Source organism: Lissotriton helveticus, chromosome 4_1 (genome assembly GCF_964261635.1).
Source record: "Lissotriton helveticus chromosome 4_1, aLisHel1.1, whole genome shotgun sequence".
Taxonomy (NCBI): Eukaryota; Metazoa; Chordata; class Amphibia; order Caudata; family Salamandridae; genus Lissotriton; species Lissotriton helveticus.
The window spans coordinates 956010767-956034038 of NC_136063.1; the positions used below are offsets into that span (position 1 = coordinate 956010767).

At 45.7% G+C, this 23272-nt stretch overlaps 1 protein-coding gene across 2 annotated transcripts in view; it reads left to right on the forward strand.

Annotated features, from left to right (window-relative positions):
- Positions 1–23272, forward strand: part of ATP9B (ATPase phospholipid transporting 9B) — a 2445811-nt gene that overhangs the window by 2381213 nt on the left and 41326 nt on the right. For both annotated transcript variants that reach the window (XM_078687568.1, XM_078687569.1), the window contains exon 24: positions 16472–16627. In XM_078687568.1, the coding sequence (XP_078543694.1) occupies positions 16472–16627 (156 nt within the window). The remainder of the gene's footprint in view (positions 1–16471; positions 16628–23272) is intronic.

Sequence of the window (23272 nt, forward strand, 5' to 3'; positions counted from 1 at the left end):
AGGTTTATTCCAGTTACTCCACGGGCTTTCCCTCAGTTCCCATTAGCCCAAACAATTCTGAACTTGGAGGTAGGTTAAATATTGGAAACAATGTCCTCATGAATGTTTTATTGTGCCTACAAGTTTACAAGCAAGGATCCCCATTATACCTGCTTGAAATGTGGTGACCAGAAAAGTGATTGCCAGTCCAGCTCCATGTTTTACCAAAGTTCAGACAGGTTCTAGACAATTAGCTGTAGGTTCGAAAGGATTAAGGTAGTTAACCCTCTCTTCCTATTTATCAGTTGCCCTCAATTTTGTTGGCTTCACTGTCCAGCCTTGATTGGGGTATAGCTTAGGATGAGTAGGAGCTGAAGATGATACCAGCTCTCAGATAGACTTGTAGACAGCTACCCACATCAAATAGGTACTTCAAAGTCGATTGATCCCATACCTAAGAGTGACAAGAGAAAGTTAACCATGCTTCAGTCACATACTAGTAATCTCCATGATTATGGGCCCACTATTCCTCATAAGAGGGGAAGGAGCCTCTCATCACAGCACAGTTCACTCTATTGCATTCTGGTAAATGCAGTATGCTTATTTTGAATTTGCTGCAGTTTTTCTCCAAGGTTGATGGAGGTAGTGCTGTTATCTCTAGACCCTTGTTTCTGGGTTTAGCCCTTCATTGTAGTAGAGGGCAGAGAAAAGTCATCTAGGGTTGCTGAAATGCTGGCTAAATCTTCACATGTCATAGTACCACTCTACAGGCACACAGGTGCATCCCAGATGAGCTCGTCTGCTCGTTGGCTCAAGGGTGCATTTTAAACACAAGGGGGGAGGGACCACACTGCCTAAAATCCCAGCACAGTTCGCCTTGTGCACCCGCCCTCCTTCTGTTTTATTTACTCATTGCAGAACTTATTAATGAGGGCAGGGTTGCTAGAACTAGGGATATGGCGGATGCTGTAGTAGCCCTGTGACCTGCAGGCAGCTCAGAAAGAGAATGGAAAGCAATGAGGCTTTGAAATCAGTTTTCTTTTCAGGGCAGAATTAGCTGTTTGTTCAAATTCAGTAGAAAGTCAGAGGTAATTAAGACAAGCCCAGAGAACAACTTTTAACAAACCACTGCACGTTCACTTGCCATGTAGATCTTAGTCTACAGCATGTGGCGTCAGAGAGATGGCATTTGCAACAAACCTTGGCCTTCCATAATTGGGTTCTGAGGAGGATAAACTATGAGGAAAGTTAAAGGCACCATTGTAAAAAAAAAAAACAATAGCTGGACACCTTGTGGTCCTAATGAAATTAAAATCTTTTTTAAACCAGTCCCATGAAGCGAGATCCCCTTCAAATGTCAGTTGTGAATTCAAAGTGCGCAAAAGTAGCACACCACTGCCAAACAACTTTCAGGGTAGGAGGTGCTAAGCAGGATTGTGAGTAAGAAAAACAGAACTCAGTTTAATAAAAATGACTGGTACTTATTTGGGGCACTACGATTTCGGCCCTTTGATTTTCTCCAGTCCTCATATGCGAGGACATAGCGAACAATCAGAAGGTCATTGGCTACAGACCAGAGGAGCCATCATTGTAGGAGAGACTTTAATGTGGCTGTGGGCGTGCTAATCAGACCCAAAGCCCAGCTGTTCTCTCTCTAAATTTATACCATGTACTTTAGGTACATACCAGATTGGGTATTGGGTCACCTCTGTGAGCCCCTGTATAGTGTACCATAGGTACCCAGGGCATAGGTGCATCCAAGGCCTACCAGGGGCTGCAGCATGTATTACCCCTGTATTACCCCTGGCTGGCCCTCCAAATTGACACCACAGGCTGCTCACTCAGCTTGTGTAAGGTGGTGTAATCACCCCTTACTTAGATATAGTATATCTATATCTCCCTATACATATAGACACATATGCACCTATAAGTCACTCCTATGTCACTCCTATGGTAGGCCTCGACAATCCTGGAGACAGAGTGCTTGGTTTTATGTGAGAGGGTGCCCTAGCATGAGCTGAGCCCCTCTGCAGCTTTCGGAACCATCTCCTTATAGCTCTTCTATGATATAGCCATACCATATACTCTTAAGTGCATTATAATCCTCGCTGTTAATGCTAACTTTGGTTCTGGCGGCGGGGGTAGCATTCCACCCTTCTAGAGGGAAAAGACATGTATGTTACTGCTTTACCCGGTTAAAGTTAAACAGAGCCTCAGCATCACAAAATGGATGCTGCTGCCACAGACACAAGTCTGACCACCTGGTGCTGGGGGAAACTCCAGCAAGGGCGGCCTGGACAATAGGTTTCCTGTCCAGGGATGTGCCAGCACCTCCCCAGAAAGGGGGTTTGTGTATTGGGGCAGGGAGGGCTGCATTCAGTAAATGCATCTAGACATTGCCTGGGGCGCACAAGGTGCTCCATTCATAGCCCGGTTCAAACCAGTTGCTGGGGCACTCCAGCCCCAGCTCTGGCGCGAAACTGGACAAAGGGAAAGGGGTGTAACCACCCCCTTCTCAGGTCCACCCATAAGAGGGACCTAGGCAGGTAATCCAGCCCCTTAGCTTAGTATAAGTATAGGAGCTGTGTCCCCAGGACTTTAGATTATCCTGGACAGAAACTTTGATGCAGGACTCTTGGACCTTCGACATTCTATTCTGACTAGAAGACGTAAGACATCTCCCTTGTGGTCAAGGAGTGACCACCCTGTGCAAACAGGCACCACCAGTAACTTGCCAGTCTGCTTTGTCGACGCCGGAACCCGAAGACTCAGCGACACAGGAACTAGACTCTCAGACTTCTCTAACTCCGACCCACATCCACAGCAAAGACACGAGAGACATGGGACCAGACACCCTGGACATCCTGCATTTTGCTAATTGCTCTACTACCGAGGTACCCTTGCAGTTGTGCATTGGGGTACGAGAAGCCCCAGACCCGAGCACCATTTGCACCAAAGCTCAGCCCTCCATACTCCACGAGTGCTGCGTGGGGCCGCTCTTGCATTTCAGCTCGACGCGTCTTCCCGGTTTCTTACCCGTCGGCTAGTGAACCCACTGAAGACTTTTCTTTTGAACTAAACTGCTTTCCTGGTTGCTCCAGGCTTGCTCCCACTTCCCTTCAAAGGAGAAACGCCACAGACCTTGCTGGTCTGCAACATAGCCAATCTCATCATCCTGCGTGCGTTGCAGTTGCCAAGGCTTGTTGGGTCCAATCCGGATACCAACACTGCAGTCAACTAGATCCGTCGTGGGACAGCTCGAATCCAGCGCCTGGTCATCGTCGATGCCTTCTGGATCTCGTGGCTGAAGAGACAAACTCACCTTCTTCACCTTCAAGCACGCGACATCGGCTGGTTCCTTCCTGGTTCCTTCCTGGTCCCTGGCTAGTGACCCAGACTCTGTCCCCTCTGCTTTCAGGTTCTTCACATTGTCGATCCACCCTTGGATCAACCCGGACACTTTTCCTCTGGTCGCCTGCAGCACTTCTTTGCAGATCTCCATAGAAAACGACGAAGAAACCCGACACCAAAAGGCACCTATGCACCTGGCTTCCCTGGGTGAGGTAACACGAGTACTCCGGTGCTCCCGTGGGTCTTGACTCTCGAAGTGTCCTAGTCTAAAGGGGTTTTATCGTAGCCCATCCGGAAGTGTCCTAAAACAGTAATTTTGTAACTTCTTCGTTTCCCATTATAAGTCAATGGTAACTCGCGACTGTGTTTAGACACTGCACGCGTCTCCCGTGGGCCTCTTACTTCCTAACCCTTGGTTGTTTAGTGTAGCCCCAGCGATTATACAGGCCCTAGGCCTGCTGTCTAACTCTCATGTGGTTCTTATACCACTTCTTTAGTATATGGTTTGTGAGGCCCCAAGGGCATAACTGTATTTTTGCAACTTATCGTATGCTGATTGAGTAACTTGTGATGTACTTTTACCTCTGACGTCATAAGGAGTGCAGAGGGGTTGTGTTTAGAATAAATACATATATATTTGATATATACCTTGTGTGGTGTCCTTTCATTTGGTATTCAAGGGATTATAATTGGTAAAACAGCTTGCTTCACATGCTCTCTGAAGTCTTAGCCTATGACTGCTGGTCCATGCTACCACTAGGATAGCTTGTCTATAAGGTTGACTTTACAACCACCATCAATAAGGGTTGATTAGACTGGTGCAAGGTGCCCACTAGAATAGTGGACATCATATGCCAGGCTAACGTCTCCCAATCATTATACTGCACTTTATTGAGATTTAATCAGGAAATAGAATGGACTTGGACAAAAAAGGGAGGCATCCAGTGCCGAAGCTGATCCAGATCGAATCACCTAAAGCATGTAATAATAAGAGGTGCCTGGAGAACCTACAACAAATGGCTAGAGGGAGGGTTGCCTCTGGCCAAGCGTCTGCTCTCTTTCTGGTATTGCAGGCCAAGGCCATGGGTGGAAAAGGACATCTGCCTAAGAGTCTGTCAAGGAGTCAGTGATACAAACCCATTTACTTTGTAAGAATAAAAGCTTCCTTCTGCTGTGCCCCGGTCAAAAACGAACCAAAAGGAGATCCAAGGACTAAAAGCAGTGTTATACTGAAGATAAATCTGCATTATTAGGTCCAAAACCAAGGTATGAAGCTCTGCCTTCTCACCAAAAGAGGGGTAATGACACAGAAAGGGTATTACGTTATTACATGTTATGTTATTTGGTATTTATGAAGCACACGTTCACCGAAGTTTCTTGGTGCTGTGGAAGACATAACCATTTAAAAACAAGTGTGCTGAGGATGACGAAGCTGCAATTTAGATACATGAAATGAGGCGTATTGGCATAAACAACCAACTGGACAATTATTAGGGCTTTCAAAAGACTCTTTTTCTTTTGGGTAGCCAATGAAGAAGGCATTTTGAATTGGATGAGCTATTGTCTCAATGAAAAGCGCCTGTGATAAGCCATGCTGACACATTCTACACCAGTGGGAAGCCATATTATGAACTCGTCTTGGCATCCAGCAGGAATTATGGTAATTAAGGAACGACTGCACCAAGGTCACGACAATTGGGGTTTAATGATCAGTGTTGATGCAGAGCAGGATATTTTTAAGTACTTTTAGATTCTAGAATTAGACACAGGCTACCTTAGAGTTCTGGCATTCAAGGTAATGATCTGGATCTAAATAAATACCCAGATTACACACTGTTTTAGATGGAATAGAAGTAATTCCCGTCACCTTTGGCAAGTTTTTGGTTTATTAATGAGGCTCAGTTTTGGCGGGTTTAGTATTAGTACATTTATAGCCAGCCATCCAGTGATGTACTGTTGTTAGAGTGCTTAAAATAGAATTCTCAGCTAATGCTGAGTTGTTTGTATTGTTGAAAGCCAGAGGATCACACCCAAGTTCCCTAATCCTAAGGAGATCTATAAATGACTAATATGCCATTGCCTCTACTATCGATCCACAATTAAAGATGATAATAAACAGATGCTATGACCAACTCAGAACCATACCCTGGTCCGAAACCTCTCTGGAGAAGGTGGTGAAGGTTTTTGGATTCAACAAATGACTGCAACCGCGTGAAAACCAACTTTTCCAAAGTTTTTGTTAGGAATGGTAACAGAGAAATTGGGCGTATGAAGTTTGGATCATGAGATGAAACTGCTTTTTTAAAATAGGTGTATATCGTAGGAGATTTCTTTTCCTCTGGCATCACTCTCTGCCTCAGGGAGCAATTGAACACAATGGTCGAGTCAGAAGCTAAGAAAGTGACAAGGTGTTTTATGATTTAATGGGACACAAATTTACAGGTGAACTAGATGGTCTGCAGATAAGGATGGGGATTTCATAACTTCTGTGATAGATGTGATATTGTTTTACAAATAAAAGTTATATAACATCTTGTAGAAAAACTCATTGGATAGATATAAAACTAATCCCTAGGAGATTAATCTAAAGAAGTGACCCTTGCATTGGAGAGAACTAATTTCATCCAGTTCACAGCCGGAGGAAATGGCCACAAGAAAGCCAGCCTTGGCAGACAGGACAGAAGCAATACCCCCATTGCTGCAGAGGAGGCAGATCTTAAGATAGAACAGGGATATGGCCCAACCATAGGACCACAGATAATGCTCAGTAATCTGCAACAAAGGTTTCAAAAGAAGATTTTTCCCTCTCCACTTCGATGGAGCTTGAGCCCCTGAGAGCAGCCAGTTGACTGCGCAAGTTTGAGATAGCAAGCCCTTGCTAAAAATCAATGTTGAATCACACCAGTATAACAGTGGGACAAAAACCTAAGCAGTGCACAGACAAAAGAACCCTTCAGATGGTATACACCTGTTACAACGGATCTTTTACTCCGCAGACCCATTACAACGCGACCATTACTCCGCATACCATTACAACGCATTGCGCTGGGGGGCGCTCTAGGATAGGTAATAAGTATAATTTACTATCCAACACCTTCCCTAGGGTCCACGGGGACTGGAGTTAGAATAGTAAATTATACTTACCACTATCCAGCGCCCCAAGGCGCTATGCGTTGTAACGGTATGCGGTGTAAAAGTCGCGTTGTAATGGTCTGCGGAGTAAAAGTATGCGTTATAACGTCATACATCCCTTCAGATGGTTGGAGAATTTGCCAGTAGAAAGTGAAGGAGAGAATTTGATATTCAACTCCACCTGGATAGCCACTCTACAACCGGAGCGATCATCAAGAAAACAAAATGGCGGTGTCAGCTTCTAGGCCAACATTTGAAGATTGCAAAAGAAAGGCATTGGAAGACTTGTCCTACGGAATGGAGGTTGCACACATGACAGCATTCATGTCTGCTCTGATGTTCAAAGGTCCTTTGGTAGTCTAAGTGACATTGAACCTTGGAACACGTTTATAGGGCAACTGCAAAAATTGAAGCCTCAAAACCTTTCAACCGATGATTGCCCAGCTCCTGCCATAATATAACCCATTGTCACACTGGCTATGAACATTTTTAGGGCCATTAAATAATTATTTCAGCATAGCATTGTCCATATGGCTGTGAAGCACCCTGTTGTAGCACTGTTGTTAAGGAAACAAACAAGGGAACCACAAGGCATGACACCTAGCTATCTCAAACCTCTCTTTAAGACATTGGGTTGCTTGTTAAGAGGGGTGAAAGCCCCACTAAGTCTATCCCTTGTCATGGTGAACCACAAAAGTACCAATATTAGCCTGTTCTTAACTCTGTGGTAGCTTGGCACAAAAGCATTGAGGCTTAACTTCGAGGCACTGTGTAAAGGATTTATGCAGCACACAAGCAGCACTAAAGTGAATAAAACACCCAAGAAAAATCCCAAACCAATTAAGAAATATAGAGTACATTTTAATTAACAAAATGATACCAGAGTGGCAAAAATCCAGTCAGTGAAACCGAAGTGTTCGATATTGAGTTCCTGGTTGGCAGAGGTATCCTCCCTGTCCAAACAGGAACCACAATCCTAGTCATGGTATGTCACATCACACCCTAAATTATCCTGTGCTCACCCTCTGGTAGCTTGCCACAGAGCAGTCAGGCTTAACTAAAGAGGCAAAGTGTAAAGTATTTGTGCAACACATCATACAATAACACAGTGAATACACCACAAAAAGACTCCACACCAGGTTAAGGAATTAGATTATCATTTTATAAATTAAAAAAGAACAAAATGACAAAAATCATCAAATAGTAGTCAGGATATGAATTTTTAAAGTATAAATGTCAAAACTGTGCTCAGAAGCAGTATGCTTAAGTGGGTTATCTGGCCACACTAGACTGGGGCAAAGTCAAAAGTTCAGGCCAAACGCATTGGAGCATGGACCGGTTACAGAGACACACAGGGGCACGCTGAACCATAGTACTTTGATCCGGAATGTGTCATTGTCGACGAGGATGTGAGGTGCAGCCGAGGTGATGCATCTGTGTTAAGCCACACAGTGGATTAGATGCAGTGATTTTCTCCACGCAACTGCAGCGATTCGTCAGTTCCAAGTGCAAGGCGCCATGTCGGAATATGATGTGCCTGCTGCTCCCGCAGTAGGCGATATGTCAATTATGAAGGTAAAGCACTGGTTCCAGGGGCGATGAGGCGGGTCCACTCCATGCAACAACGAGAATGCGCTGGTTCTGACCCATGCAAGGACGAAGATGCATGGGTCAGAACTAATGAAGATGAGTATGAATGGGTTCTGGATGCCTTAAGCCTCACTTCCAACGGCCCAGGACTGGGATTGCACTACTTGGCAGGGCAGACCTACAGCTTGCAGAGTCCAGGTGCAGATGAGGGTGGTTCAAGTCTTTGATATCCCCGAGACTTGGGAACAGGAGGCAAGCCCTTTGAGTCACTCTGGTTTTAGTGATACAGGTCCAGTCCTTCTCCCCAATCAGGAGAACAGCAGGCAGCAGGGCAGCTCAGCAAGAGCACAGAGGGGCAGGGTTAATCAAAGCAGCAGTCCAGAAGAGTAGCTGTACTTTCAGCAGCAGAGCAGCTCTTCTTCTTTGCAGAGAAGTCATAGGTCTAGAAGGTTACTGATATGGTAGTGCCAGAGGTCCAGTATTTACACCCGGTCTTGCTTTTGAAGTGGTGGAGACCTCAAAGAAATATCTGGAGAGGGGTACAATCTTAGAAGCCCCATATTCCAGACCCATATATAAGCATTGGTAGGTATTTCTGCTTATTTCCGAAAGGGGCAATATTGGTTTGCTGCCTACTTTTGCAGTTACCTCAGACAGGGCCCCAATGGCGTGGTTAAAGCAAAGACAGCTGCTGGAGAAACAGGGAAAGAAGCTATTGTAGGAATTAAAAGTTACTACTAAATAAAAAAAACCTTAACCCAAGTGATATTAATACCCTTGATAGAGATAGGTCTAACTTTGCTACTCTGCGGACCACACACCATGAGTCTTAGTATCTAAATCCAGATTGTCTATAAATAGAGCAGATTTCTCGACTACGGCCCTGTAATCCATTAAATGTTTCAGAGAGCCAAACCGCATCATCAGTGTAAAGTAAAGTTGGAACAGGGATAGAATTAACAATTGGTAGGTCTTTACTTTGAATGGTGAAAAATTAGTTTAGATCATTAATATGTAGAAGAAACAAGTTTTATGCCAAGGCACATCTCTGGCGAATGCCACGGGACAGCATAAAGGAGGATGTGCACTCCCCATCCATGCCATACCTGACCATTGCTGAGACCTCACAGTGCGATGCTCGTAAAAAGTCCACCAAAGTTTAAGGCATGCATATCCAAGTAAGGATGAGCCATAATCTAGAGCGATTCACACAGTAAAAAGCACTGCTCAGATCCATGAAGGCAAGGTAAAGGGAGCCTTTTTTCTGCCAATGAGGTATTTCCCAACCAATAGGCTTTGTTTGGGGCACTATCACTGAGTCCCTAGCCTCTTTCTAAACCTGTATTGCACCCTGCTTAGGACATCAGACTGGTGGGCCCAGGTCTCTAGAAAGAAAGATGTAATGAATAATGATGCCTTGATCCCAACCAACCTATAAAGATGGGAACTTGAGATGCCAAGTTGCCTCTAATTTCAGCCAGGGTACAAAGATTGAATGCCAACAGATGTCTAAGAGTAGCTGTCCTCTCTGATTGGTCTTGAGGTTGGAAACTGTCACTACAAAGGGTTCTCAGTGGGTTTCATGTAGACCTAACTTGGCATTAAAGTCACCTCCAACAAGCACAAGAAACTCATTCAAGATAGAATCTGCTGTGTTTCTCAGAATCTCAGTTATATTAAACAGTGCCTTGATTTGGCAGCACAATTCAACCACTGGGTTATACAAATGTATCAAAGCAAAGTTAAGCCTGTTGAAGTGAACAATCCACAAGTCTTGAGTACCCAGGGGATTACATATAATTGGGACAATTTTAAATGGCTTGGATACTCGTACCATAATAGCCAGGAATCCCTGAGCTTTCCCCCCAGCAGAGCAGGTGGCGGACACAGTAAAAGATTCATACCCATCCCAAATGATGCCCCACAGGTGCCAAGTTTCCTGCAACATCACAATATCATAATTTTCAATAAAATTTAGACTTTTAAGGATGTGACTGCTTAGAGCTCAGGCCAGCAATGTTCCAGCAGATCAGATTGGTAGAGTAGTCCAAGTCTTGTGCAACTCAAAAGCCAGCTTCCTGTGAGCAGACATTTCTCTATCGTACCTGCCCCGCCCTTACATGAACATTAGGCAGTGAATCTAAATCCTCTAAGTCTGACAAGGGGCTAAATCTGTTAGAAGTAGGAATGGTGGCTCGGTTAGCGTGTTTGGGAGGCCTAGCTAGTGGGCCACTCCTAATAGGCTTTGTACCTGAAAATTGACAATAAAAAACCCCAGTGGCAGAATAGTTATATGATTGTTCTGGAGATTCCAGTAAATGTGTTGGAAGCAATTTGAGATTAGATGGCCGACTAGGGTCGAATTGCTGCAATTTACGACTAAGCAGTACCCACAGGAATATTTGCTTGATTGCCCAATCTAGCACACCCTTCTGACAGATACATTACAGCCTAATCTAGACCACCCTTCTGAGAGATACAATATGGCCCAATGTAGCCTTTCTGACAGATGCAATGTCACTGTATATCGAAATGCTGACATCCTAGATTTTAGTTAGTCAGTGGCAAACCTTGTTTTTGAGGTCATCGTGGGTTTCCAGCCTGGCTGTGGACAAGCATGGGACATTAGTTAGGACTGCTACGTATGGGATGCAGTCAGAAGGAAGATTAAAATGAGTGAGTATATTTGGTAGAGCCGGTGCACAAAGATAGGCTTCCTGGATTAGAACCAAGGTTTATGCTGGTCAGGTCAGCGCAGTGATGGTCTGTGACCATGTTGGGCCTAATTACCTCAGTGGTAGCGGAAGAAGAGGCAGCCATAGTGCTAGCCTCAAATCGCAGTGAATGCATCCTGCCGCGACCTTCCATATTAGAGGTGGTGTTTACATAATATGCTGTCATTGGCCCTGCTGCCACGGTACGGTCAGGATTTTTGGGATGATTAAACCTAGAGAGCATCGATACTTCGAGCTCTAAGCTTGTGATTTTCTCTACTAGGGGTTGATACAGGAAGGAATCCACTCCTTAAACTTATCAAAAATCATATCCCAGTTGAATTCATCATTTTTCTCCACAAAGCCAAGGCATAGAGCTGGTCCAGAGTGGCCGCTTGTACATGCAGCTCTGCTGATGGGTTTAGCTTTGTCCTTAACCATCTTTGTCGGTTTCTCCAGTCCTATGGCTGCATGTGCTCTTATTCTGGTGCTTCCTCTTTGCAGACGGGCCACCTTCAGAGGCATACATAGAGTCATGGTCAGTTGTGTCCAATAACGTAATCTCTGCTCTGCAACTGGCATTTCCCTCTGGCAGCACTATATGAGGTGTACTTGTGTTGCTTAAGCCACCAGGGGGATGAAAATATGGAGTGCCGTGTGGGCCAGCTGATGCTCCAGAGAGATTCGCCTTTCAGCAAGGTCAATTTCTTTAGATTAACTTGGTATACTCTGACTAAGAAAATATCTAATCTGGAGCTTACAGCTGAGGAAGGTGCATTAGACGATTCTTCCCCCCACAGTTTTTGTTTCCTAATCCTGGGGGTTTAACTGATGGATCACTCAGAAAATAATTAACTTGGTATGCAGCAAGATCATATGGGAAAGTACCTGCAGAGGCCACTGGGGTCCAGGTGATCAATATCTTTGAGGTGACTGATGGCTCTGCTTGCCCGCAAAGAGGGACGGCCCAGCCTGGCCTCTTCTGGGCGATGATGGGCGAACACAGGCCTGCTCTTCGCCCTGGCGTGCCCCCCGCCGTGGGGAAGAGAGGTAATTTTTCAAGCACCCGCCGGCGCTGGCATATGTCAATCTCCCCCTCCCTTCACTGGGGTTATGAGCCACGTAGTCCTGGGCCCCCTCCGACTACCAAGCAGCGACAGATTTAAAATAGAATCCCTGAAGCCAGGTAAATGATGAGTGTGAAGACTCATGCTCAGGGCCAGACTGGGAACCACAACCGGCCCTGGCAAAGTGCTCGGCTGGCCCCTCCTCCCCACTGTGGGGGTTGGAGGTGCCGCCGAGCTCCTTGCGGGGCCGGTTTCGGCCGATTTTGGTACAGGGCCAATTTTGCAGCTATGCTGCAAAAACGGCCCTGTAACAAAAAACGCCCCCAGGGCCCAAAAACCGGCCCCCACCCGTGCGGCGCACCTGGGGATTGCCCGGTGCCCGCTATGGCCAGTCCAGCCCTGCTCATGCTGCATGTCTGTGATGTTAGAGCTGGGCCTCATGCAGCCTCTGTGAATCCAGTCAACACAATTGAAAAGTCCCATCCTCATTGAATAGTTATATATTTAAATGATTTTTTAACTTGAAGAGCAGGTTTACGTTTGTAAATGTTTTAATTAGGTTTATTATTACATTAATAAAAAAACAATTATTATTAGTTATAATATTTAACACTAACAAAATATATTTATATAATTTAAATGAATAACGAATGTAAGTCATTCAAGATTAGTCTCTATAGGGTGTTAATTGTATTTCCCTGCCTGTATTGTTTCATCTGGGGATGTTTTGCCGCACCTCTTAGTGGCCATGTGTGGTGCTAGACTTACTCCAAGGCTGGGCTGGAGTACATTTGCAGCTGCTTTTGACATTTTTAAGGCTGTTGTAACTTTATAAGTGTGGTTTGTGAATAGCAGTGGTCTTATTCTTTTGTGAGAATGTGTTTACATTAGCATGTCCCTCCTTAAACACATCCTTAAAGTTCTCTAAACACCTATTTAGTCATAAGAATTCTCTAGTTTTCTACCACTGTTGTCTTTACAACATTTACTTCAAAAATATATACCTAAGTGTGCAGAGATGTCTGATATCTCAACGGGGATCTCTGCACATAAAATACAGGAGAAGTGTAGTTCTCCTGCTGTAGGTTTCTGAATAGCATTTTGTTATATATGAGTAGAACTACTGTAGTACTTCGTTACATACTGCAAAAGGCAGCTTGGGAATAGGCCCCAGTTTTGTGACGATAACAGAAATATATGTTCTGTTGATTTATTTGGGTCATACCTAAAAAATAATCACCTACGCACGTGAAAATATTTCCTGTCGGCTCGTCCCCCTATAAAGCGCTATTGTCAGGAAATCCAAGGTAGCATAGCGAATATTCTAAACACTCCTAGAGTTTTGGATTCCAATGTAGCTTTGTTGGAATCATGGTGGGTGGATTCCCAGCGCACAGAAGTGAAACAGTGGTCACAACGCTGTCGTTACTACACAGGTAGGTAACAACGTGGTCGTTACAACAACCGCGTTGTTACCACATGTGGCTTTACATCACAAGGGATTTCTACAACTTGCGCTAGGGGGCGTGCAACACAAGGGAATGTGTTGGATTTTAAATCCAACACATTCCCTGCTGTTGTGCTAACTGGAATTGGAATAGTAATTTATACTATTCCTAAATCCAACTCCCCATCTAGCGCAAGTCGTTGAAACGACTTGCAATGTAATGCCAAGCGTGGTAACACCACACAACACCTTGTATCATCGTATATTCCGCACAGAACCTTGGCAGGAGTTGGCTTCATAGTTGCAAAGAGAGACATTGCAGAGTACTGTCAGGACGCTCACCCTCCGACCCTAGCTACTCCACAGGAGTAGTCCAGGTGGTGGAGTATTGTGCCAAGGCAGAGAGGTGATTCACAAATGCACGATGTTAGACCTGGCACCATTGGCGTGGGTCTCCCTTCCATTTTTGCTGTTGCCTTGTGTATTTTTGTTGGTATTAGACGCTTTGGGCACTGTGCCACTGCTATTCAGTGCCACAGTGCAAGTGCTCCCTTTTGTAAATTGATGTGTTAATCAGTGGTTCCATGTTTGGCTATTTGGTTTACTAGTTAGTCCCTAGTCTAGTGCACTGAGTGTGCCCAGGGCGTGTAAATCCAAATGCTGCTGGTGGGCCTGCAGCACTGGTTGTGCCACCCACAGAAGCAGCCTTGTAAAATGTATCTAAGGTCTGCCATTGCAGAGCCTGTGTGCAGTCTGGTACCTTCATGCTGACTGGGCAAGTGCACCCACTTGCCAGTCCCTAAAACCTTCCCTTTTCTTCATATCAGTCACCCCTATGGTAGGCCCAAGGGCAGGGTGCATTGTAAGTATATGGTAGGACAAGCCCTGATGTGTGTGGCACGTCCAAATAGTGAATTACAGCCATTTTCATTTTTCACTATTGCAAGGCTACTGGTTCTCCATAGGCCAGAATGGGCTGTTAGATTATTACATGTTTATAATCCTAACTGTCTCAGAGAACATAGTAGAAATTCGAGTTTAGTATGCCTGAATGATAAAATACATCTTTTAGTGAAGTTGGTTTTAACATTCTGTGTTTGCAAATACCACTTTTAGAAAGTAGGTATTTGCTTGCCTAACCTTTCAAGCCTGCCTCTGCTAGGTTGTGTATTCCTTTGTCTGGTTTTGTGAGTGACAGGGCTGGGGGATTCCAAGAGACAGGCTGAGTCAGCCAAGTGGTGAATAGAGAGATCTGCATCTAGATGGGAGGGAGTAGTTGCACCTGAACCTTGAATAGGGCTGTGCCTGCCTTCCACAATGCTGGCTCCACCTCCTGGGGAGCGGCTGATGTCTCTGCCCTGCACACTGAAAGAAAAGAAGGAGTCCTGTAAACAAAGTGCTCCAGGACTGTGCTTAGCTTCCACAATGCTGGCTCCACCTCCTGTGGGGCGTCTGATGTGCCTACCCTGCACTGTGAAAGGAAAGAAGTCTGGTAAACAGAGTGCTTCATAACTGGTTTGGACTGGGCAAAGGCCCCTCTCCCCTCAGAGAACAAAGGATTTTTGGGGTATAAATATTGGGACCCTAATCCCATGAAATTAGAACACTTTGGACTACAAGAAGAAACCTTTACTGAGGAGAGGAACCTGAAGAAACTGAGGAGAGACTATTCCCAAGCTGAAGTGCTGCTTGGGGGATTGGCCTGCAGTGGTTGCCTAACTGCCAAAGGAAGGAGAAAGGAACTTTGCGTTCTTTGCTTTCAACTAGTGAAGGATCTCCAAGGGCTTGGAAAAGAGCTTGCCTCCTGCTGAAGACTCAGGGACAACAGACTTCAACCCCCAGCTCCCCAGAATTCTTTTGGAAGTGCCTGCTGCTGTTTTTGGGCCTTCTGAGGAACTGCGTGTCGCAAGGAGCTGGAAGCGTGACTCAACGAGAAGAAGTATGTCACTGTCGCTGTGCCTGCCGTCGCAACTCCGAAGGAGGGTGTCGCCGCTGGAACTGTCGCAGTGCACCGCATCGGAGAGAAGCGTGCCGCAACGAAGATTAAGCGTGTCGCCATCGCTGCTGCTGCCGTCGCAACTCCAAAGGAGGGTGTCGCCGCTGTAGCTGTCGCATTGCACCGCATCAAGAGAAGAATCTCGCAACGAGGTCGGAGCATGTCGCCGTCGCTGTGCCTGCCGTCACAACTCCAAGAGAGGGTGTCGCCTCTGGAACTGTTGCACTGCACCGCATCGAAGAAGAGCACCTCGCATCCCCGAGAAGCATTTCGCCGTCGGAGCTGCTGCCGTCGCATTGTAGATGTTACCGCTTTAGTTGTCGCATTGAGCGGAAGCTTCACGCATTGTGGGGGAAGGGTGTCGCCGCTGGAGCTGCTGCCGACGCATCGTCAGGGTGTCGTCGCTGCAGTCCACACATCGAACCGAGAACTTCTCGCATCCCCGAGATCTTCACGTCTTTATTTCTTTGCACCTGAACATTGCCGCATTTCCCTCGCTGGAAGCGCAACGCAACCTAAGGTACATTGACGCAAAGTGTTGCATCTAAGAACTGAACTGAGCTAAGCTTAATCTACCATCTTAAAGTAACAGTATTGTGTATTTTTGTCGTTTATGGTCTTGTGGTAACTCTATATAAAGTATACTTATTTTTTATATAAAACCTGTGTGGTGTCCATTTGTAGTGTTGTCACTGGGTTACTGTATGTGGTCACAAATGCTTAACACACAACGCCTCTGAGATAAAGCCTGCCTCCTCGTGCCAAGCTACCAAGGGGGTGAGCAGGGGTTATTTTAGGAGTGTAATCCCCTTATCCTGACTAGAGGCGAGGGTCCCTATTTGTCACAAGTACCTACCTGTGCCAACTAGAGACCCCCAAATCTAACACACGAGTTGTGAAAGAAAGCACGAGAGGGGGTGGAGTCCTTGGGTCTCGGGAGACTTGGGCATTGGAGGAACCATCTGAACACTAAATCACTTTTTTTGCTTTTATTCCTTTATTCTAGTTCTGTGCTTCTGACATGGGATGTTGTTTATAGATAAGTCCTGCAGTGTTTGGTGCCACAGCTATGTTGTATGGTTAGTTTTAGCTATAAAAACAATGAAAATGAATATAACAAAAATTAGTTTCTGCAGCTCAGTTTTATGATTCATATTTTTCAAAGTATTCTATAATTAATACCATTTTTATTTAGGAGGGAAAACAAGCTTCCCTGGCAGCAGATTTTTCCATCACCCAGTTCAAGCACATCGGACGGTTACTGATGGTGCACGGCCGTAACAGCTACAAAAGATCAGCGGCGCTGAGTCAGTTTGTCATCCACAGGGGCCTTATTATTTCCACTATGCAGGTAAGGGGGCATCGTTGTGTGCCAGACCATTGCAAAATGTGAGTGTGCAGCCAACTTTGCAGCTTTAGTTTATGCATGTCTAATTAGGATATGCACAGCCTGAGGACCGTTTTTTCTTTTATGTAATTGGCATGCTACTCCGAAGACACTGTCTGGAATAAATGTACAGGAACGCAGGATGTTAGTCTGATTTATGAGCAAAAGAGATGTGATTGCATTTATGTACGTCACTTGGCTGCCATTGGCCTTAGAGTCACTATGCTTTTGTGGATTGCGTCTGATTGGCACATGATGCTTGGACATTCGCGGGTGGGAGGAGTTTGTACTGTACATGCAGCCAGGGCACAAGTCCTAAAAAAAGAAGTGGGGGGACGCTGACGTCACGACAGGAAGTGACGTCACGAAAGGTGGCTTGCACTCAGTTGCAGTTTATAGTTATCATACTCCCGGGAAAATAAGTGGGGGGACGCCGTCCACCCGCGTGGTACCCTGACTCGAGCCCTGCATGCAGCCTAATGAAAGCCAGTAATTCTCTCATCACTATATGTAAGCAAATAGTATACTCTTTCCAGGGCACAAGTCCTATAAAAAGAAGTGGGGGTACTGACAATATGCAAATGACCCCATGACGTCACATGCTCAACTTGTCCTGGTGTCTGATAATTACACCGGGACACGTTCAGCTTATTTCTGTGGGGCCCAACTTCTTGGCAGGGGAGACGGCGTCCACCCTGTGAAAAGAGTGGTGGGACGAAACCACCCGCGTGTATCCCCGACTCGAGCCCTGACTCTTTCAAAGTTCACATAGCCTGTAATGCCACTTTTTTCTCCTCTCGGTTCGCCACTGAGTACCAGGTACAGGGACGAGCATGAGCTGTCCCGGTCTTCCATGGCCTGCTATATCGTGTTTTTAACGAAGATGAACAAGGCAACGGTTTTTAGAAATGTAGCAAGCATTGGTAATACATCGGTTTTGCCTATGTAATTAATAAAGAGCTATTTTCATCAATCATTGTCTGGGAGAAGGAGAGCTCCATGGCGGACAACACAGGTGTGGAGAGGATGTGGTGAGACGACCAGAGCTGCTCACTCAAGAGCTAGGGATCCTAGTTTGAGTCTCAGTGGCGCCGGGCTACATCCTGTGATTCTATGCAAATCACTTAGGGCCTGATGTAGGTCGCCCAATACCGGTCGGTAACAGCTGAAATTACCGAATTTCGGTCATTACCGACCGGTATTTGGCATTTGGAATGTAGGTGTCATTTTTGTAGGATTCGGTATTTTACCAAATCAGTAACTTAAGGAATCGGTAAATTACTGATTTCTTAACATACCGATTCGGTAAATTACCGAATCCGTAATGTAGAGGGCACTCAAGTGAGTGCATTCCTCAGTTAAGGATTCGTTATTTACCACCAAATACAAGTTGGTGTTAAATTAAGAAAACCTTTGAAAAAGCAATTTTTTGCTTTTACAACACTGCGATGTGGCAGACATATATTCCCTTAGGGCATGTATGTGTGCCACATGTGCACCCATGCACTATTCAGGGGTGCAACAGGGTGTCAATGTGACACCCTGCCACCCTTGTATGTGTTCCCCATTTACCGAATCGGTATTTACCGATTCAGTAATTCCCATTCATTCCTATTGGCCTCCAGGCCCATAGGAATGGGAATTACCGATTCAGTAAATACCGAATCGGTAAATACAGAATTTTATCGATTCAGTACTACTTACCGAAAAATTACCTACATACTATTTACCTAATCTTAAATACCGAATCGGTAAAATTCGGTATTTAAGTATCGGTAAATAGTATTTACCTACATCTGGCCCTTAATCTCTCTAGGTGATAAATTGTTGTATAAATATGCTGCAGTAGTAAAAGGCAAAAGTAGATGAAAGTCTAGCTCCACAAAAGGGGATGTTAACAGTATTTTGGAGGCGGGAAACTGATAAGAGTAGCAGACAAGGAAAAAGTATTGGTAAATGCAGAAAAAAATATGCTGCAGCCAATAGAAATGGAGGAAAGGTAAGTTGCACCAACATGAACCAATGAGAAGCCAGGACACAGAGGAGTGGGGATGTAAGTCCTTTTTAGGTCTCGCCTGAGCCAGCGCATGCGCTGCTCTAATGAGACTTTTAATAAGGGCTTCAGAAAATGCTACCACTGTGGCCTAGAGCTTGCGTGCACGCCCTCAGCCGCCAGCTTTTAGTGCCCGAGGTGCCATCTGGAGCGCGATCGCTTTTTAAAAAAATTCCTTTTTGCGGGCTGCACACAACTCGTTTGCCACTCGTGTGTTTTTAAAAAAAAATAAAAAAAATGCGCACGCGCATACAACTCCCGGGCTTGCGGTATCGGCATAAAGCATGCGCCGCCTTTCTTTTCTTATGCACGCCGTGGCATGCTCCATCCTGCTTGTTTTTTTATTTTGTTACACACAACTCCCGGGCTTGCGGTATCGGCATAAAGCATGCACCGCCTTTCTTTTGTTATGCACGCCGTGGCGTGCTCCATCCTGCTCCATTCAGCTTTGGCTCCCAGCCATCATCCCCCACCATCATCTCCTAGCGGTAGAGTATTCAGAACCATTTTTGTTTGATGCAAGACTGTAAGGAGCTTGCCTCACAATTTTTTGGGGGGGAGCGGGTGGGTGCTTTGGATAGCTCTTGTCCCGAAGCTCTGCTCCCTCCTAGACCACGCCCCTCCTCACGCAGTGAAATTTGTTTATAGGTTGGCAGATATGTGACAGCAGTGGATGCACAGGTCAGAGTTTGTTCAGATTTACTGGTGTAACCGGCACTCATGATTTTACTGTGTCTTTAACAAGTTTGTTTAAAGTGCCTCTTTCTGTATGGCTGCCAGTTGCTTCCAAGTTCATTCAGCTTGACTTTTTTTTTTTTGTCAAAAGCAGTAATCATGGTGCACGTTTAGCCCCTCACCCTTTAAAGGCCTATGAAACTACAATTCCCACTATCCCAGGATGCAAAACTGAACGGTTTGGTTGTCAACACTGGTCAATGGGTTACCTAGTTCTAAATGTAGCTACGTTATCCCTCATCAAGCTGTTAGTTACTCTTGCACCCACAGTGCATGAAATCTCAGTTTTCCATTTAGTGCTGACAAATTCTGTCCAGTAGACCTTCTCTTTCCTTCTCCTGCTTGTGCAACCTGAGGACACTCACATAAGCCTAATTTCCAATTCACTTTTAACATTTTTCCGCAACTTTCTGTACGGAATTATTAACCGCTTTTGGAAGCAGGCGAAAGGCGCCTGATGTCAGTGAAGGACTTTACCCTGCTGGGTTTTAGTGTACTATCATACCGTTGAGCAGCAAGAAGGTATTTTTTTAGGCAAAGAAGAAAACTAGGGGACAGGTGGTTTTTGGGCCAGACAAATTTGTTGGTTTTGTGAATTGGGGTTCGAAGTCTGATCTTCTTTGTCCACAGTTTACAACGAACATTTTAAAGAATGTTTTCAAGGTAATGCCTCCCCAGACTCCAAGTAATGGCTCCCGATCTTGACACGGCACTCCATATAACTCTTCAAGAAGTAATCAAGCTTTGACAAAGTTTTTTTTTTTAATTGCTTTTTTCATACAGAGTATACATAAACAAAAACGTACACAACAAAACATTACGGGCATATAATTAAAATCTGTAGTACAGTACATCATTCTAACATCAGTACACAACATATTCAATGTTTCTAACAATGGTTCAGTCTGTCAACGGTGTGGTTACAGCTTGATGGGCAGAAGGATAGTCGGTTAGTGTTACCCAGAAGTCTCTAGTTCTGGAACGGGAGGGCAGTTCCTCCTCATAGGTCTGCAGAGTATCTTTACAATATGTCATATCACAAAGCCACTGTTTGGTATTAGGATAACTCTTATCCCCCCATTGCATAGAGACCCGTCTTTTAGCTAAAAGCCATGCAATCACACAGAACTTGCGTTTAAGGAATTTTAAGTTTTGCACTAAACCCAGGAGACAGACTGTGAATGGATAGAAAGGGACCTCACAGAAGGGAATGTTGTCAGGTCGTGTGGGCTCCGTGGCTCCGATAAAATGCGAAGGAGAGAGTGAAAAATCACTCAAAAGATGCGTTCGATTCTATAGATCGTGTCCAGAAAGTTCATACTCAATGTGCTTACATCCAATAATCCGTGGTTAGAATCCCATGTCATAGGAGTAGGAGTAGATCCCCGAATTAATCAATGGAATCTGTGATCCGTGACGGATCCGTGGTCACAACATCTGGTGAACCACGGACCCGTCACGGTTCACAGATTCCATTGATTAATTCGCATCTTTTGAGTGATTTTTCACTCTCTCCTTCGCATTTTCTCAGAGCCGCAGAGCCCACACGACATGACAGCATTCACTTCTGTGAGGTCCCTTTCTATCCATTTACGGTGCCCCGTCCCTCCCACTCCAACATCAGTCCTGAGGAAGACCCCGCCAATAAGGGTTGGAAGAACCTACACTCATACAGGGGTCGAAACATCGACATTTCATTGATGCCAGTTCCTTCAACAGTACTTGCTTTACTGTGAAGTCTTGTGTTACATGGCGATGGAATTAATTGTGTACAGATGTTATGTACTATGACTAAAGTTTTTTGGCATTGAATAGGATATGCCTGACTATTTGATTGTGATATTCATCACCATTTATACTTCACGTACCTCACTACCTCACTTGAATCACTTTCCTTCCCCTTTCACCTTTTCATCTCGGCACTCCAATGATGATGTTTCTTAAATGTGTTTTCTCTAAAATGTCGCTCTTACAAACTTGAAGTTATGTTCAGTGTGATTAAATAACACTGCAGCATCAGCATAGTTCTTCTTCGATTTTCTATTTTAAATACTATTGTATTTTTTCCATTGACACTGTCTTGGTGTTGTAATACTGGGACCACCATACTTTATACTGTCTTGCACTCAGGTCCCAGTGATTTTGGGTATACCCTTTCTTTGTAACAACCATAATTTCATTGGCGGGTGGTGCTGCACGGCCCCCCTCCCTGGGCCGATTTTGGTCTTGGGGACCCCATCCCTGTGTCTTTCCATTATATAATCGAGGGTGGCAGCATTTCCCCGACCTCCTGGGATGATTTTGGCCCCAGGGACCCCATCCCCTTGCGTCCTGATGAAAAAATTTGATGAAGAGGGGGGGCCGCGTGACAATGTCAACCCTGGGGACCTCATCCCCCAGGACAATTCTGGCCTGTGGACCCTTTGACTGGCTCACTGGCACAGTAATTGCGTCATCATTGGCATGCAGACATGGCCAGTTGATAACCACAGGCTTTTAAGGGGATGTCCAATCTTTTCTCATGGACATGCGATTTGCTGGCATTCACCTTTTTGGTAGACACCTGGACACCTAACTTGCCACTAGGCTGTGGCCTCCACTTCCTGCTTGTTCCAGACTGATCCAGTGACAGCGCAGCTGCCTGGGGGTGGGGATTTCCCAAACAGGTTTTTCCACTCACCGTTCCTTCCGCCAAAAGAAGCACAGCCCACCCCAGGACCCAGTGAATGCAGGCCGCGATGCGACCACATCAGTAGGCACCTCGACACCTAGTTTGCTGCTTGCCTGTGGCCTCCAGTTCCTGCTTGTTCCAGACTGATCCAGTGACACTGCAGCTTCCTGGATTTTCCCACTGGAATTCTCCCGACCGGGGTTTCCCACTTAATACTCTTCCCGCCAACAGAAACCCCGCCCCCCCCAGGGCCTAACTAATGCAGGCCGTAGCATGACCGAGGATGCGCTGAAGGCGCACCAAAGGCAAGCCTGTCTGCGCTCGTCTGCGCCTAGACCGCTCCCAGCACCACCACCCATGGCCCTCCTGTCCCCTGCAGATACACCAATGCTGAGCTGTACACCCTCGACCCCAGATGCCACAACAAACACTGCCACCTCGCCGACCCACACTCCACGGTAGGACCTTTCACCTGCACCCACTGCCACTTGACCTGCCACCGCACAAACACCGGTCCACCAACCAGCTCCACCCCAAACACACCACCTGAATAAAACCTCCAATTAGAATGTGCCCTTCTCAGCACATGCGCACTATACAAGCATTCCACTGAATTATGGGATGTCATTGCCACCCTTGCACCCAACCTCTTCCGCACTAAGACCTGGCCCAACTCTACATCTGTCCCAGACATTGCTACAGTGATCCCCGATGGATATAAAATCACTCACCAGGATTAGCGCAAAGAAGCCGGGAGATATCATACAGTGTACCATCACCACCCCATGGAACATCTAAACTTCAAGCTCCACATGGATGACAATACAACCATGAGAGACACTCTCACACACTGACCAGCTTCTGCAACACCATCATAGAGTTCATTGCGCCCCTACCCATAGACTCCAAGGACTACAGCTTCCTCGGCTACCTAAATTTCCAGATGGGTGAACGCCCTCAACACCTGAAACCCTGCTACTGCCACCGACTTTGAACAGGGAGTGAAAAACGTAAACGCCTGGACCACCAATTGCCCAAACAGTATCATTCCAATCAAGAGCAAAATCCGGAGAAAACCCTCCGAGAAAGGCCAGCTGGTACACCCAAGAACTCAGACCAGTGAAATGAAACAGCAAACAGTTGGAGAAGA